Below are 15,986 nucleotides of genomic sequence, written 5' to 3' on the forward strand. Positions count from 1 at the left end.
TCCTCGCCGCCAGCGGGAAGGCGGGGACGAAAGAAACGTGACTCACCGGCTTCCTGAGGAAGAAGATGGACAAGGCTCCCACCAGGGGCATGTCTCCAATCAGCGGTTCCAGGATCACCCGCATCGTGCCGTGAATCTAGTGCAAAGGGAAGCAGAGTGTGGAACAGTGAGCAGGGCACGGCAGTTGCGACGCAGGAAGGAGGCACGGGACAGGCGTAGAAAGGCCTCGGGCAGAACCCACAGAGAACTCTAACTGCCAAGAAATGAAACCCTCACCATTTTCCTTCCGACTAGAGCACAGAGGATTTTAGGAGACCATGAAATCTGAAAAAACCTTACCTGTATACTTTGCACACCAGCTCTACAAAAGTATCGCTTGATCTCCAAGTCGATCTCACAGTTTCCTACAAAACTAGCAGAGGAGAGTTCTGTGTTACATCCTCCCCCTCGCCACAGACCTGCAAGGCAAACAACCTGAACAATCAACAAACGGGGCGGCAGCCGAGCCCGGGCTGCAGACCCCGCTGGGGCCCGCGGCCTGGGTCTGTCTCAGGGTCGGGGCTGGCTGCAGGCTTCTCTGCTCCCGCCAGACCCGCCGGACCCGCGGCCGGCGGCAGCCCGGCTCCTGTGACGAACGTCCCTTCCCAAAGGGAACCCTGGAGCAGTGTTGTCATGGAATGCGGTTTTCATTTGTTTCATAAACAACTAAGTTTGTTGAAAACAACAAAGTTTAGATGGCATTTGTCCACGAGCAAAGAGACGCCCGGGCTCCCGGCCCTGAGAAAACCCGAGAGCCCCGGACCCTGGGGCCAGGACCGTGTGCTGCCCCATGTCCCTCACTGGCGAAGTCACTGCGATCCTACGTGAAGGTCGACACCCAGTGGGTGGGGTCCGTGTGACCTGACCGCCCCCTCGACCCCAGAGGCCTCACCCCGCACCTCTGGGACTCCGTCCCCAGGGAACGCGCTCCCAGCCGCAGCACCTGCTGTCTCCCGGTCCGTCTGGACGGCTGGCCACCAGGACGGAGCGAGGTGCTGTCGTTTGGCACCTGAGCCGATCTGCACTTCTCTGATGTGTAGTGAGGCTGAGCGTCCCTCCACCTGCCCGTGGCCCATTCGTACGCCGTCCCTGGGGAAGGTCCGCTCGCGCCCTCTGACGCGGCTGAACCCGGTCCCTCGTCTCGGGGTTGAGTGGTGGGTGCTGTCTGCACACTCCCCTGCTCTGGAGGCCGCCCCCCCCAGCCGTGTGGGGGGCGCACCGGTGCCGCCGGCTGCTCTCGGGCCGCCGTGTAACAGCACCGTCTTCCACACCCTGAGCGCGGGCGTCTTTCCTCGCGTCGTCTTCAACGGCCCACAGCGACGCTTCGTGTTCACACCACACAGGTCTGTCCCCTCCTCAGCTAAACCGATTCCTAAGCATTTTATTCCTTTTGGCTCCACTGCAAAAGAAACTGTTTTTCAAACTTCCTTCTGAACTGTACACCGACAGCGCATAGACTGGAACTGGTTTTTGTGCTGATTTTGTATCCGGCCACGCTGCTGAACTCTCTTATTAGCGCTAAGAGGTTTTCTGCGGGATCTTCGGTGTTTTCTACGCAGAAGATTGCGTCGCCTGTGAGCAGAGATCGTCTCACTTCTTCCTTCCACGTGGGACGCCTTTATTTCTCCCCCGTCCCAACTGCCTTCCAGGGCTGGGCCACACTGCAGTGGTGAGGGCGGGCCCCCGGCCTTGGCCCGACCTCGGAGGAGAAGCTCTCTGTCCTCCACCACCGAGGAGGGTGTGTGCTCTGCGTCGCGAAGGCTGAGAGCAACCTCGTGCTTCCTGCTCTGGGAGTGCCGTGCCCGTGGAACAGGGCGAACTCTGCCGCCAGCTTTTCCCGCACCCGCAGAAACGACCACACGGTGTCCTTCCTTCACTCCGTCGAGCGGGCGCCCCCCGATGCGTGTCCATGCTGAACGCCGCCTGCACCTCAGGGACGCGCCCGCTTGGCCACGGTGTGGGATCCTTTAGGGTGCTGCTGAATTCGGTTTGCCAGTGTTTTGTTAAGGAGTTTGGCATCAGTGGTTGTAAGGAATTCGATCTGCAGTTCTCCTCTAGTGCCTTTAATTTCTTTTACTTGCCATGTTTTGTGAATGGCAGTTATCGAGGCTGTCAGGAACTCAGGAAGCAAACAAGTGTGGGTCCTCATCAAGCATCTGCACGAGCCCCACCAGACACCGGGGAGAGCTGCGCCCACTACAGCCCCCGCCACGGGGGCGTAGCTAAGTGACAGCAGGTTACATGACGTCACGGACCACGGCACAGACGGGACACAAACAAAGCTTACCTGACCTGAAGGTCCAGGATGATTTGCCTTTTGTCCACATTTTCCGTGTACACCTTGACACCGTTGATCCTGAGGGGCTGAACAAGAAGTGGCTTATTTTAAAAACAAACAGGGTTGGCAAACACAGCAACAAAACCACCGAACCTCACAGCACGGCACAGAGCTGAAGAGAACGCGCCCCGGCGTCCGGCGACATGAAGGACAGCCTGCTACCCACTGTGCCAGCCCAGTAAGGTGCTTGACCTCTGACCCTCCACCGTGGAGGTGCCCGTGGGACCAAGGACACGGGAACGCAGGGCGCTCGGTGCACCAAGGGCACGCAGCAGCCCTGGCCTCTTCCCACGCACTTTCCCCTCTACTCTGTCCTACCACATTGCGTGGAACTCAACTACCTTCCGTTTTTTTATTTCTTGTAGTTTTTCATTACTTAAGATTTTCACAAAAATGGGACTTTTGAATGCATCGGAATTACCAGCGGTGGGCACTCTCCACCCCTGACGTGGGACGCAGGGTCTGAGTCAAAGGGCTGTGAAAAGCGAAGGTGGGTGGGTCAGCACAAACGCTCCCCCTGGAGGGCCCACGCACAACACCGTTCAACGACGCCTTTTCCGTCCGTCCACCCGAGACCCTCCCGCTCTGGGACAGCTCCGCCCGCCCCCGCTGGCCGGGTGGGGGTCCCTCAGCAGGCCCCGGGGTGAAGCTCTCGGTCTTCACCAAGAGCCGCGCTCCCACACCCGGGTCCCGGGCTTCTCCCCGAGGACACCAGCTCAGACTCGGCCAGACGGACGGATCACCCAGACAGACGGATCACCAGAAACACAGCTGCCGCGTCGTGTGGGCAAGTGGAAGTGGGCGTGGGCGTGGGGCTCGGTGCCTGCAGCTTGGATGTTTTGCCTCGGACCACGAGTCCTCCCTCCGCTCTGATCACAGGTTAGAAGAAGGGGGGCCGACCCCGACCCCAGCGTCTGAGCACCAGCTAAGGAAGGACAGACACCCAACGGCCCTGAGGGACTCAGCTCAGATGTTCAGTGCACACAGCACCCTGCCTGGGGCTCCGCCTCCATCAGACGGCGGCTGAGTTCCCCGTGCCCGGCTGAGTTCCCCGTGCCCGTGGGAGGCCAGTGCGGCCACGTTGCCGCCTTCCCCTATTGGTCAGCCCCGCTCTTCCCGTTCCTGCGGTCCCCAGCGACGCTCTCTCTCCCGCGTGATAGCAGGCGCCGGCAGCGTGAACTAAGTCTTCCTGAAGCCAGCCCGGCGGGGTTAGAACCCTAAACCTCCACCCACATGAGCACAGAGCACGCAGGCGGAGGTTGGCTTCGGCCAAGAACGGTTTCTACGTTTTTTAAAGAGTTGTAGAAGAAGGGGACCGGAGGAGAACATGCCTCAGAGACTCCCTGTGCCGCCTGTCAAAACCGAAGCAGTGCTCTGGCTCCTGCTGCACAGTCACACAGCATTCTGACTGGTCACAGCCTGTTGTCACCTTCTCGGGTTGCAGAAGTCAAGTTGGTGGCGCGGGCAAATGTCCCATGGGCCCCTGTGCAGGCCCCCGTGCTCGCAGCAACAGACAACCACGGCCCGGCTGCCTGGCTGTACTTGGAGGTCGCAGCACTGCGCAGGCGCCTGCACACAAGCCTGGGTCCCGCGGAGCTCTGGGAAGCTGGGCCGTCTCCACACAGAGATCACCCCTGATGGGGGCGGGCGGCCTGGGCAGGGTGGGTGGGAACGAGTCTGGGGGCCAGCCAGACACCAGCCACGTGCATTAAACCCCCAACGGGTGACACAAAGACCCCGGTGCCTGGCTCTGTGCTCCAGCACTAGTGCGTGTGAACTGTGTGGCGGGCGTCCTAAAATGTGCTAGGCATTTGTTAGGTCACATGAAACAATGTTACCTTAAAGCCAAAATAACATTAAATGTCAATTACACCTCAATAGGAAAAGTCACCTTAAACTGTTGCTAATTACTGGACTTAAAAAATACAAAAAGGAAGCTTATCATGATCAACTACTTGAGTAGTTCTGAGAGTTTCACGAGAAGTACCACCGGAAATCAGCAGACCTCCTTTGCACACACAGATTCGCCTCAGAGATCCTGCAGGCTCGACTCCAGACCAGTGCCAGAAGGCCACTGTCAGTAAGGTGAACCCATAAAAGTTGGGGTACCCCAGTGCATACAAAAGTTCTGTTTAGCCCAGGCTGGTGTGGCTCAGTAGACTGAGCACCAGCCTGCGATCCAAAGGGTCGCCGGTTCAATTCTCAGTCAGGGCACATGCCTGGGTTGAACCAGGTCCCTAGTAGGGGGTGCGCAAGAGGCAACCACACACTGATGTTTCTCTCCCTCTTTCTCCCTCCCTTCCCCTCTCTAAAAAATAAATAAGTTCTGTTTACACTATATTGTAGTCTAGTAAGGATGCAATAGCATATATCTTTAAAAAATGTGCATACGTTCATTAAAAGACATACTAACTGTCCTCTGAGCCTGTCAGAAAACTGGTACCGATGGACTCGAGTCAGGGTTGCCACACACCTCCAACCTGAACAAAACCCACAGCATCTGCAAAGCGCAACGCAGACAGCAGGGCCGTGAGGTGCGCGGGAATGCGGCTCCAGCGACAACAGGGACCCGTGCCGTCCCCTGGGCAACTAAAGTGAGGCCCACAGGACCCGCCCTGCATCCAGACTTGTTGATGTAAACAACCTGAGGGTGAACATCTTAGGCTTGCTGTGAGTTGCTGAACCTTTAGAGTAAGTTCCCATCCCTTCCCCCAGAACAGGTTGCTGGAAACTCCATAAAGTTAATTCTGACAGAACAGGGAGGGGTGGAAAGACACACACCCCCTCCCCAACCCCCCCCACGCAGTGAACCTGATCTGGCTGAAAGACCACAGTGCACAGAGGGGGGCAGGGAAGGACCCTCGATGGACCAGGCGAGGCAAGGGCACCCCACGAGGGGCAGCGCCCGGAGAAGCTGCACAAGCCCCGCCAGGCCTGCCCAGGGAGCAGTGCTCTCTGGGAAGCAACACAGAGGACTCAACCTACGGCTTCGGTTTTCACCGCAGCGGCAGGCACACACACGCAAGGACACTGGAGGAGGAGCTGACCTGCTGGCCCATGTTGACTCTGGTGAAACTGAAGGTGCTGAGGTGGGCGTTTGCCCCCCGCACGGCCGGCTCTATGGTCTCCCGGAACAGCTTCTCTATGAACTGGCAGATGAAAGGCCACATGTGCTTTACCGTCTGCAGAGGAGAAGGAACTCGGGTGAAACAACACGCCGTGCACACAGTGTGCCTGCGTCACGAAGAACGTTTATGCCCTTAGAGTGCGCCAGAACTTTTGAAAATTAAAGGGGGGAGCTTTTTGTTATTCAAAAATCAACATGATTTTAAATTTTAAAATGTGTTACAACAATAAACTACTGATCAACCAATACGTTGTAGGAATTAGTCATTCTGGTAAAGCATTCTATTTACCCATGTCAGCACATTTAATGATTCCTAAAACCCAGAAAACCAGAAGACCCTGTGGCTTCGACTGTACAGATCCCAAAACTGTACAGATCTCAATGAACAAAAATGAGTTTCCTTTAAGGTGGACTAACTTCCTGACCCGTGAGGGAATCACTGCCTACGTTGGTTTTCACTCCACAGCTCTAAGGACACATAAATATGGAGACAGCAGATCTCCTTCAGGGTCCAGTGACCTAAAAATAGAACCTTTTCTAAAACATTAGGTAATAGAAGTTATCTATTTCTAGGATTATTTCCCTCTTCATAATGTTCCCAGAATTCCTCCTCATGATTATCGTCTGGACCCGAGCAGTAGACAGAGGTCAAAGGAACAGCTGTGGACATCTCACTGATTTTCTCGGAGCAAGGGCAGCTTTCACTGCTCAGAGAGGGGAGCGGCGCAGCGTCTGCGGCCGAGCCCTTCGGGAGCAGGAGCCAGTCCAAGCGGGTTCACACGGTGTCGACATCCCAGCCCCCAAATACGGAAGGATGGCCTCCCATCCCCGAATCCCCACTGGTTCCGCTCTCTGCTCCCTTACCTTGTTTAGCCACTCTGCTCTTTCCGTGTCTGGGAAGTGGACCTACGGGGAAAACACACACGTGACTGAGGGACCCACCCCGCAGGCCTGCTGTTGGCTCATGCGGCGCCTCCCGGAGCTCCCTGAAGCCTGGAAACGGCTGCGGGGGGGTTGGGGGGGGGCGGGACTGGACCGTGTGGCCCCCCGCCCTGCATTCTCCCAACACTCTGCAGCAGGAGAGTCGCAGGTCACCAGAGGCCCCAGGCCCTCATCCACACCCCTGCCGTCCCGGGAACGTGCACTGCTCTCCAGAACCCCCAACAAGCACTCCTCGGGGGTCCCTTTCTGAAGAACCGCTTTCCCACGTGTCGGCGCTGACGTGGTCCAGAGACCCAGACGCACAGCCTGCGGGAGCCCACCGTCCCCACGGCGGTCCTCACTGGCCCAACGCAGCCGCAGCCGCAGGTCCGTCTCCCACGCTCTCCCAGCGAGAGAGCCCCACCTGTGCCCCGGGGAGCACGAGCGTTTGCACAGGTGGAAAGAAACCCATCAGGAAAAGAGGAGAACAGGTGCTTTCCTGGCTGTCAAAACGTAACCCTTTGGGAAGGAGGTTTGGGAAGGAGGTTTGGGAAGAAGGCCGAAGCTGCTCTCCTTGGGAGAAGCTCTGTCCTCCCTCGCCCCTCAGGAAAGGGCGGACAGCCCCACCCGTGTGCTTTGCTTCGGAAAAGCAGGTTTCTGCCCACTTCCAATCGGAGGTCGGAGGCTGGGGCCTTGCCCGGACTCCACATGCGGAGATCGCCGTGCCTGCAAACCTGCCCGGAGACCAGACCACCCCATTTCCAACAAAGGTGACGAGCACGGCGCAAGGCGGTCAACAGGGCTGAGCTCTCCTCAAGCCTTTCAGGTAAAGGGTGCAGGAGACCAGGGAAGGCGGACGCGGAAGAGCCGGTCCTCGCAGGTCACAGATCTCCCCTGAACCGAGCTCCTGGCAGACCAGTGTGGACAGTGAGTCATCAAACCCAAGTCTGCTCGTCTGAAAGAATGGAAGCAAGGACCGCTCGCTGAGCACGCACTGCATGCATGTGTGGGTCCTGCGCTGACCTGTTCCCATACGCTACCGGCGTGAATTCTTACAACGACCTGCAACTAGGGACTGGTAATACCCCAAGTTTATGGGTGCCTCGGTGGCCGGATGGGGACAAAAGCCCAGAGTCGCCAGCCCGTCGAGCCCACCAGGTTCTCGAGAGGCACACGGCAGTGGGGGGTGAAGCCCGAAACCCGGGCAGCCGTCTTGCATCGCACGAGGGGCCGGTAACAGCCAGGAGCAGAAGACTCTGTGCTCCGCAGTGACCTCCTCACCCAGACTCCCGAGGCTACTTACAGCGTAAGTCCTGGAACAGCCGGTCAAGTCCGGCAAACGGGACAGCCATTCACAGTGAAACGCTGTTATCAGACCCAGCAGCACTTCACCCACGACTAAGAAGAGAAGGATTTAAAGACTGGTTTTTACTCAGTATTCGCACTCCTTCCCGTGAAAGGGTCAGGATAATTAAGTAAGAATGTCAGACTGCATGTGCATTCACCTGTGACCCAGCGATCCCGTTTCTGAGACTCGATCATAAAAGCAGATACAAAAGTAAGAATGACGAGAGTGCAGCGCCATCCGTAACTGCAAAGACCAGAGACAACCGAAAGGCCACCAGCAGCGGACCAGCAGAGCCCTCCCTCGAGGAAGCGAGGAAGCAAGGAAGCTCAGCACAGCACAGCGAGAGGAGCAGCCGGGAGGAGCTGCCTGCCCGATTCCCAGGGTCATTGGGATGAGGCTGCGGAACAGCTCCCGGGGTCTGTTGTAAAGTGAGAACACAGATGGGGAGAACCATGTACGATTGGCCACCCTTCATCTCAGAAGAGGTGAAGGGAAATGTGTGTGTACAATACAGGCTTGAAAAACCTTTTAAAAAATTAACATGAACTCTAGGAAACTGTTTACCTCAGGGCCAGAGCGCACAGGGCAGGAGAGACAAGCGTGTGGTCGGGGCGAGGAATCCAGTTGCCCTCTACTCACACAGGGCTGCCCCTCAGTGGCTTGGCCGGGGGCTGCAGAGCTCAGTCCCCTCCAGGCCCCCGCACGCCCCCCCCCCCCACAGCCATCGCTGTCCCCGCGTGAAAAGGCACGCACGAGGAAAGTCGGAACTCAGCCTTACAACAGGTCTGCCTAGAGCCACACAGCCAGAGTCAGGGTCCGACTCTCAGAATCGTACGGCCACCTCGGCGGCCCCTTGCCCACCGTCCCAGCGCCAGAGAACTTCTGTCCACCCAGGACATGCCACCTACCTCACCAAGTGGCCAGCAAGTGTGAGTCCGTATGTTTTCAGGTCACTGTACAGTACCAAATCTGTATGTGCAAATACCATCAAGTGATGGCATTCACTTCTATTTTCCATTAAATTCTTTTTTAACGATTTTACTTATTTATTTTTAGAGAGGGAAGGGAGGGAGAAAGAGAGAGAGAGAGAAACATCCATGTGAGGTTGTTGGGGGCCATGGCCTGCAACCCAGGCATGTGCCCTGACTGGGAATCAAACCTGCGATGCTTTGGTTCGCAGCCCGCGCTCAATCCACTGAGCTACGCCAGCCAGGGTTAAATTCTTCATAAATTACAAGAATTACTGTCTGTTAATATGAGACATTGCCAGATTTTCAAATCCACAAAAATTTATTAACGGAGGCCACATAGTATTAAAACACAGCATGCATGTTTGTATATAAACACACTTGTAAGCCGCACATGTTTACAAATGCAGAAGAAGTCTGCTCGGAACACGTATGGAACTACTCTAACAAGGAGGCGATGAGGCTTTGGTGTCTTCCTCCGTGATTCTGTTTGTTTGAATTTCTTCTCGAAGCATAAACTACTTCTCGGGTTACTCCTGTAGTTTAAGATAAAGCTAAGAATTTTCTAACAGCACTATTCTTACACAATGAACAACTCTAAAATTCCATGAAAACAGAGTTTTCATAAATTAACTCTATTTTAACCACACTGGAAACCAGGCTCTCTTACAGCATAAGTGATCTGCTCCAGATCCGACTTGGAAGGACGATTTCCTGACACGCCAGTTTTAAAGGCAAAGTGTAACTACGCTGATTAGACTGCAGGACATGTTCCCAAGGGACCACGGCTGCGTCTCTAACACAGCGGCTCTCTCTGTGGTCACTGCCCGGCCCCAGGTCAGGTCTGCCGGGTGCGGCCGATTCCCACCCGCCCCGCCGCCCTGAAAGCCAGGGGGACGCCACACAACGGTTGTCTCTCTCTGGCAAAGCGCGCCCCGGCCCCATGAGTCCCCTGGGGAGTGTGGCTGCAGGTGACAGGACAGCTTCCCCGCTCAGCGTCACGCAGCAGAACAGAAACACAGCGCGGCTGGGGGCACTTCTGACCCTGCCATGGCACTCGCGTCGCTGGGCTACCCCTCAGCCCACTGCATGTGTGCAGACTGTTCTTTCTGAGCGTCAGGCTGCAGAGAATCTTCCGGGAGGTTACGTGGGTCTGACTCTGCGCCCAGAGCTAGGGATGCGGTGCGCGCTGGCCACACGCCTGTCCTCGGGCAGCTCGTGGCTGGTGGACTGCAGTGGGCTGCAGGGGACTGGCCAGGAGAGGTGTGACTGCCAGCCGGGAGCGGGGAGGTGGGGGGCCGGGGGAGGGCCTGGTGCTGCCTGGAAAGGGCCCCTGAGAGGCTCGGGGAGGAGGCAGTGAGTGAGACCAGGCGGGTGTGAGAGAGTCAGCCGGGGTTTGCCATGCAGGGAACAGGGAACATCCTGAGAGACAATAACGGGGTTTGCAACGGACTCTGGCTGGATGAGGTGGCGAGAGGAACGGGAACAGATAAAGCTGAAGGGCAGGTAGAGACCAGCAGGCAACAGAGTGTGACTTCAGGCCACAGGCAAGGCGTCCCCCCCGGAGCTCCCCGCGGAGAAAGGACGCAGGGCCAGCAGTGGAGGAGGTACCCCTCCGCAGGACCCCCGGCCCATGCTGGGACCCCCAGAGGAAAGGGGCACAGGAGCCACCTGCACGCATAAGGCCCTGGCACGGGACCCCTGGCTCCCACTGCGAAACTGACGCGGAGGGCGGAGGTGGAAGGTCGAGCCACCTCCCAGTGGTGGAATGGCGAGGCACTCAACAGTTCCGAGGTTTCTAATTTTGAAGTGATTACTTCAAGGTGCCAGAGAAAGAGTGTATCAAAATTGAAGAAAGCAAATCTGTTTTGCTTATTAAAATTTGCCAAATTTTAATTCTGTTCACTGAGCTGAAAATCTGCTTGTCACTAATACATATTCATAAACATTTGCTTAGGTTCCGCAAAACAGAATTTAAAGTAGGAAAAACATCACAGAGAAAGGCTGGGAAAATAGAAAACATGTCCCTAAGTCATATAGGAATGCACGAACACATATCGTCTGGTTTCCAGTCTTAATCTTTCAACTAAAAATAAAAAACAAGCAACACCCTCCACTAAATCTCCTTTATAAGTCCAGTTATAAAACAAGTTTTCATAAGTGTTTATACTGTCTCCACAAACCAGAAATAATCATTGTTTCATTGTCCAAGCTTTGATTATTTTTAATAGTTGACACTACCCAAGAAACCCCGTTTTAACCTTATCTTTAAAAAGAACAGAGGCATAGCTGGGGCTCTAGGGTGTTGACATTACCGAAGTCGTTTTGTTTAGGAGAAAGTTAAACCAAATATTCAAAGACAGAACGTCCGGGGCAGGCCCGGCACTCTGCACACGGCCCCCGTCGCCCCCTCCCAGCAGCCCTTGGGACACCCAAGGGCTCCCCGTGACTGGTGACTGATAACGAGCACACTTGTTCAAAGTCACAGGGAGTCCGTGCACTGGACCCGGAGGGCCCTAAAGTCCCCCCGTCACACCTTGCTGAGTATAAAGGAGGGAACAAATTTATACAGAGCTGAAATTTCTAACTAAGCCGTGTTCCCCACTTCTGAACATTAGAAAACAATGACATAAAACTTCAAAGTAAATGAAGGAGCTGTCTTCACCCAGCACCCCCTCGAAGACCGTGTCCGAGGCACCGATGCCCGCAGGGACCCAGCCCGAGCCCCCCGGCTGCAGGGGGACGAGGACGGCAGGCCTGCCACAGGGTGGGTGGGTGTGGGAGCTGCAGTGAGACACACGTCCCCTTCCTGGCAAACCTAGCATTCGGGAACCAGTGTCTGGGAAATACGAAGAAAGATGCGTATCTCTTCACCTGAGCATTAACAATCACTTTTAAGTAAAACTCAGAAGACAGTGGGTCAAGTGATCACTGTAGAAACCCAGTCTCATTAAACCTCCAACGGTAAACTGGTCTATCAAGTTCATTTCTTCACATGCTTCCTCATTCCAAGAAGGGTTTGAGCTCTGCTCACTTCTGCATCGCGCTCTAGGCATTCATCTCAGGGGAAAAGAAAGAAAGAAAAGAAAGGAGGAAAGAGAGAACGGAGGGAGGGAGGACCAAACTCTCACTCGGAGCAATGGCTGGCTCCATGGATGAGTTCTTCCGTCGTCTTAGAAGGAGGGAAGAGAGAATTCAGTTCCCTCAGGACAGCAACTCTGAGTGGCCCCTGGGAACAAGAGGGCCCCAACCAGCACAGCCCTGCCTGTCCTGTCGGCAGCCCCGAGGTCCCCCTGCCTGGCTCAAAGGCCAGCCTCAGCAGGCTCACCAGCCACCTCAGGGAGGGCCCCCCCTACCCCCCCGCACCAATCCCACCTGAGGGAGGGTTCCCCCATCAATCCCAAACACCAGCCTTCCTGAGAAGATCCAGGCAGGAGTGGTGGGTCCTTGCCAAAAGCCAACAAACTAAGAACGGATGAGGCAAGACCAGGACAAGAGCAGCACATGCTCTAAGAACACCCGAGCTGCCAGCCTTGTGTTAGAGAGAAACTTTGTTTCAGGAAAACCTGAAGAATCAACACACACCTGTGCCTGGAAGTGTGCCTCAGGTTCACTAAAAAGACCTGACCTGAGACACTAACAATCTTCAAATGCAGGCAGCAGGGGGCTGGCAGCAGCAGGGAACGCAGGAGCAGCACCGGCCATGCAGGGCATCACTCCCACTCCCCCGCCCCACCCCCCCAGGTCTGGCTCCAGCGGCAGCCTGTCCCTGGGTCTCTCCCCGTTCCTGCCTCAGAAGCTCACCACTGGCAGGCTCATTCCAATGCCCACCTAGTGAGAAGGAAGCAAAGGCTCTAAAAGGTGTGGCTGACCCCGGGGAAGACACAGTCAGGGAGGGGGTCTCAGGCAGGAGCCTGCACCCACCAGACGCACAGCCTGCTTCTCGATTGTGCGCCTGCGAAGCAATGCCCTCCCGTGGGAGGCTGCCACCCGGAGGGGCCCACTCGAGCGCCAGGGCGCTGACGCTGGCCACACGGCCAGGGACCTGCAGATCAGTGACAGTCCAGGGAACCTTCCTGGCGATCTGCAAAGCAGCCACCACGACACTGCGCTGCTGCAGTTTAAAATATTCCTCCTGAAAAAAACTGTGATATCCCAACGCAGCAGCTCACAGAGGAAGAAAAGCCATTGAAGCTGTGAGTCCACGTGGGAGGAAAGCTTTTCTTCTGAAGTTGATTTACATGAGAGGAGATCTGGATAAATGTACCCTGAATTTCAAAACAACACTGCTCTCCAAAGCCAGACTTTGGCTTAAAATTATCATGCTACTTACAAGTTCAAAAATAGTTCATATATCCTGGACAGATCTGATAGAATAGCTGAAGCAAATAATGTTTCGTAACTTTAAAAGAGCAGAAAGTGCCCTGGCTGGCGTAGCTCAGTGGATGGAGCGTGGGCTGGGAACCAAAGTGTCCCAGGTTCGATTCCCAGCCAGGGTACATGCCTAGGTTGCAGGCCATAACCCCCAGCAACCGCACATTGATGTTTCTCTCTCTCTCTTTCTCTCTCTCTCTCTCTATCTCTCTCCCTTCCCTCTCTAAAAATAAATAAAAATTTAAAAAAACTCATCAAAATATTATAGAAAAAAAAATATTTGAAAAAAAAAAAGAGCAGAAAGTTACATATCTCAACTGTAGTTTTTCCTTTCCTTGGCACGTACCAGCTGGCCATCTCGTTCTTGGAATGTGTCCATCAGACATCTCTGAAATAAGGCACGGCCTCCCGTAAGATGGCTCACGCCGCAATAAGCAAAGTCATATTTCTGAAGGAGAATGACAATGTCCACCATGTAACGCTAATGAAGGTGGACATAACACACGCACGTGCATCCACACGCGCTAGAAGTCCAGAAAGTCACCGGCGTGCTAACGGCGGTCACCTCCAGGTAGCAGGGCTGCAGGCGACTCGGCCCCTCTGTGTCCTCCCCCCAAGCGTGAGATGTTCTACAACGAGCGTGCGGTCTTCTCATACCAGAAAAGTCACGGTTTTAAAAGCGGTTTAGGTGTAACACAGAAATAAAGAAAGACCCACTTGCATGTTCACTAGCAACAGAAAGAGGAACCTCACTGAGTGAACAAATGAAAGAACTTCAAGGCCAACGTGTATGACAGTTTCACAAATACCAAAAAAAGCGCAGAGAACCCTGACAAGCTAGCATTTCCACATCTGCCCTTCGGTGTGGTTATCACCAACTCGGGGCTGGTCCCCAGGCATGAAAATAGAGCTCTTTTCGAGAAGAACTCACTGCAGCTGACACATGGTGGGCACCCTCAGGATGTGCCGGTGCTCTGCAGGGACCCGCCGCCCAGAGCGCCCGCTGTGGCCCGTCACAAATGCACCAGGTAAGAGCGGGTCTCAGAGGGTCAGTCCCTCAGGAAACTCGCCGTCACAGCACAGGCAGAGAGGGCAAAGCACGCACTCACACTTTTAAGCACAGCGAGATCTGCAAGCCCCACAAAAGTGTTCCTCTTCATCAGTAAAAACCTCTGCTTTAGAGTAGATTGGTCTGAAGAGCTGAGCTATTCCGAGTATACGAAGTGCTCCCAGTCACACCCCTGCACCAACGGGAAGGCCTGAGGAAGGGCTGCCTTTCCTGTTTCCACACGCTGTTAAAAGTTTCTAGAAAACTTTTCATCGTAAACCACATGTTCCTGAGCAAACGGTTTGCCTGGGTTAAAAACAATGAGTATGTATTGGTTTCATTTCGAAACACTACCAAGGTATACGATGACTAAAATGAGTGCCATAAACAGGTTTGTGCCATTACCAGCTAGTAAGAGGTCTTGGGTTGAAGACCTCGTCTTGCTCACGTGGGCACCCCTGGCACCTGTCACGACACCTGGAGTGCGGCGAGGGCTAAGACATGCCGGCTGAGAAACAGATGAATCAATAGAGGCTGGTTTTTAATCCCTGCACGTAAGTGGCACGACTTCCCTATAATGTGCTCTACTGTAAGAAAAACTCACCAAAATAAATGGTTTTCTTCAAAAATTTTACAGGATTTTTGTGACAGCCAAGAAAAATGAAGGAAGGAAGAAAGCTCAATGGCAGAGAGAAAGGCCAAGAGGAACCTTACCGACAACACAGGCCAGGTGGAGAAACACTGCCATGAAAGAGACAACTACCCACACTGTTTCTGTGAGAGCTGGGCCCCGCCCGAGTCCAGAGGAACAGGAGGTGACTCAGTGTCTAAGGAACAGCACGGGTCCTTACGAGCAGGAGAGAACAGTGTGCTGGCAGAGCGAGGACGGCGCTCCGGTTACCGTAATGGTGTGCGGCACCGCGATCCAGCGGCAGCCTCGGCTGCCAAGTTTTTGGCAACTGAAGGGAGATGAGCGCTCTCCTGACAGCACAGGAGTTTCCATCATCTCACTCCACATGCTTGGGTTTGGACACATCACCACCTCTCCCTCCTCCGCTCCCCGAGCACCCCACACCTCCAGAGCAGTTTCTGTGCTCAGGCCCAGGGCGGTCCGGTGACGGTGAGGGGGGGGGGGGTCCGTCCCAAGAACACAGGCCCCAATCTGAGCACAGCCACTCCTCAGCCCTGGTCCAGAGTGTGTCAAGCCTTGTGTAGCCTTCCATCCCTCCCCTACGGCTCCCTCCAGAGGGGCACTCCTGCCCTACTGGGCTCTGAGCTTCCGCCTGGAACCTGCCCCCAATTTCCCAATCCTGGGCTTCAGTCCACTGTTCCCACTGAGCAGAGTGTCCCGTCCTTCTGTTCTGAACTGTCCGCAAATATGTCTCTGTGCTCCCTATCAGACTAGCCCCTGCCATCTTCTCTCCGATCCACCAGGGCCTGGGGGGCGGGGGCAGCATACCCTGCCCTGATCCACCTGCCAGAGAGGACATGTGTGAGAGCAGGATGACCCCTTACCCCCCCTTGGATCTGTAAATGCAGGAAGAAAATTCAGCTGAGCCAGCATACCATATTTTTGCTATGTTTAATGCAAATTTTGTGCCCAAATTTTTGAGGGAAAAATAAGGGTGCACATTATACATGGGTATAATAATGGGTATAATAAGCCTGTGTATAACATGCACAAAAACATGGGTGCACATTATACATGGCACAACACGGTAGTTGTGGGAACTAAAAAAGATAATGTGGAAACAAAACATAATAAAATGCAAAACCATAAACAGTACATCCTAAAATCATGCTTTATTAGAATGTATCTAATA

At 54.8% G+C, this 15,986-nt stretch overlaps 1 protein-coding gene across 3 annotated transcripts in view; it reads right to left on the reverse strand.

Moving 5' to 3' along the window:
• ESYT2 (extended synaptotagmin 2) overlaps nucleotides 1-15,986 on the reverse strand; it is a 51,533-nt gene that overhangs the window by 29,629 nt on the left and 5,918 nt on the right. For all 3 annotated transcript variants that reach the window (XM_028525540.2, XM_036011090.1, XM_028525539.2), the window contains exons 2-6: nucleotides 6,369-6,410; nucleotides 5,425-5,559; nucleotides 2,327-2,403; nucleotides 340-412; nucleotides 47-136 (exon numbers count right to left, since the gene is read on the reverse strand). In XM_028525540.2, coding sequence (XP_028381341.1) covers nucleotides 47-136; nucleotides 340-412; nucleotides 2,327-2,403; nucleotides 5,425-5,559; nucleotides 6,369-6,410 — 417 coding nt within the window. The remainder of the gene's footprint in view (nucleotides 1-46; nucleotides 137-339; nucleotides 413-2,326; nucleotides 2,404-5,424; nucleotides 5,560-6,368; nucleotides 6,411-15,986) is intronic.

Source organism: Phyllostomus discolor, chromosome 10 (genome assembly GCF_004126475.2).
Source record: "Phyllostomus discolor isolate MPI-MPIP mPhyDis1 chromosome 10, mPhyDis1.pri.v3, whole genome shotgun sequence".
Lineage (NCBI taxonomy): Eukaryota > Metazoa > Chordata > Mammalia > Chiroptera > Phyllostomidae > Phyllostomus > Phyllostomus discolor.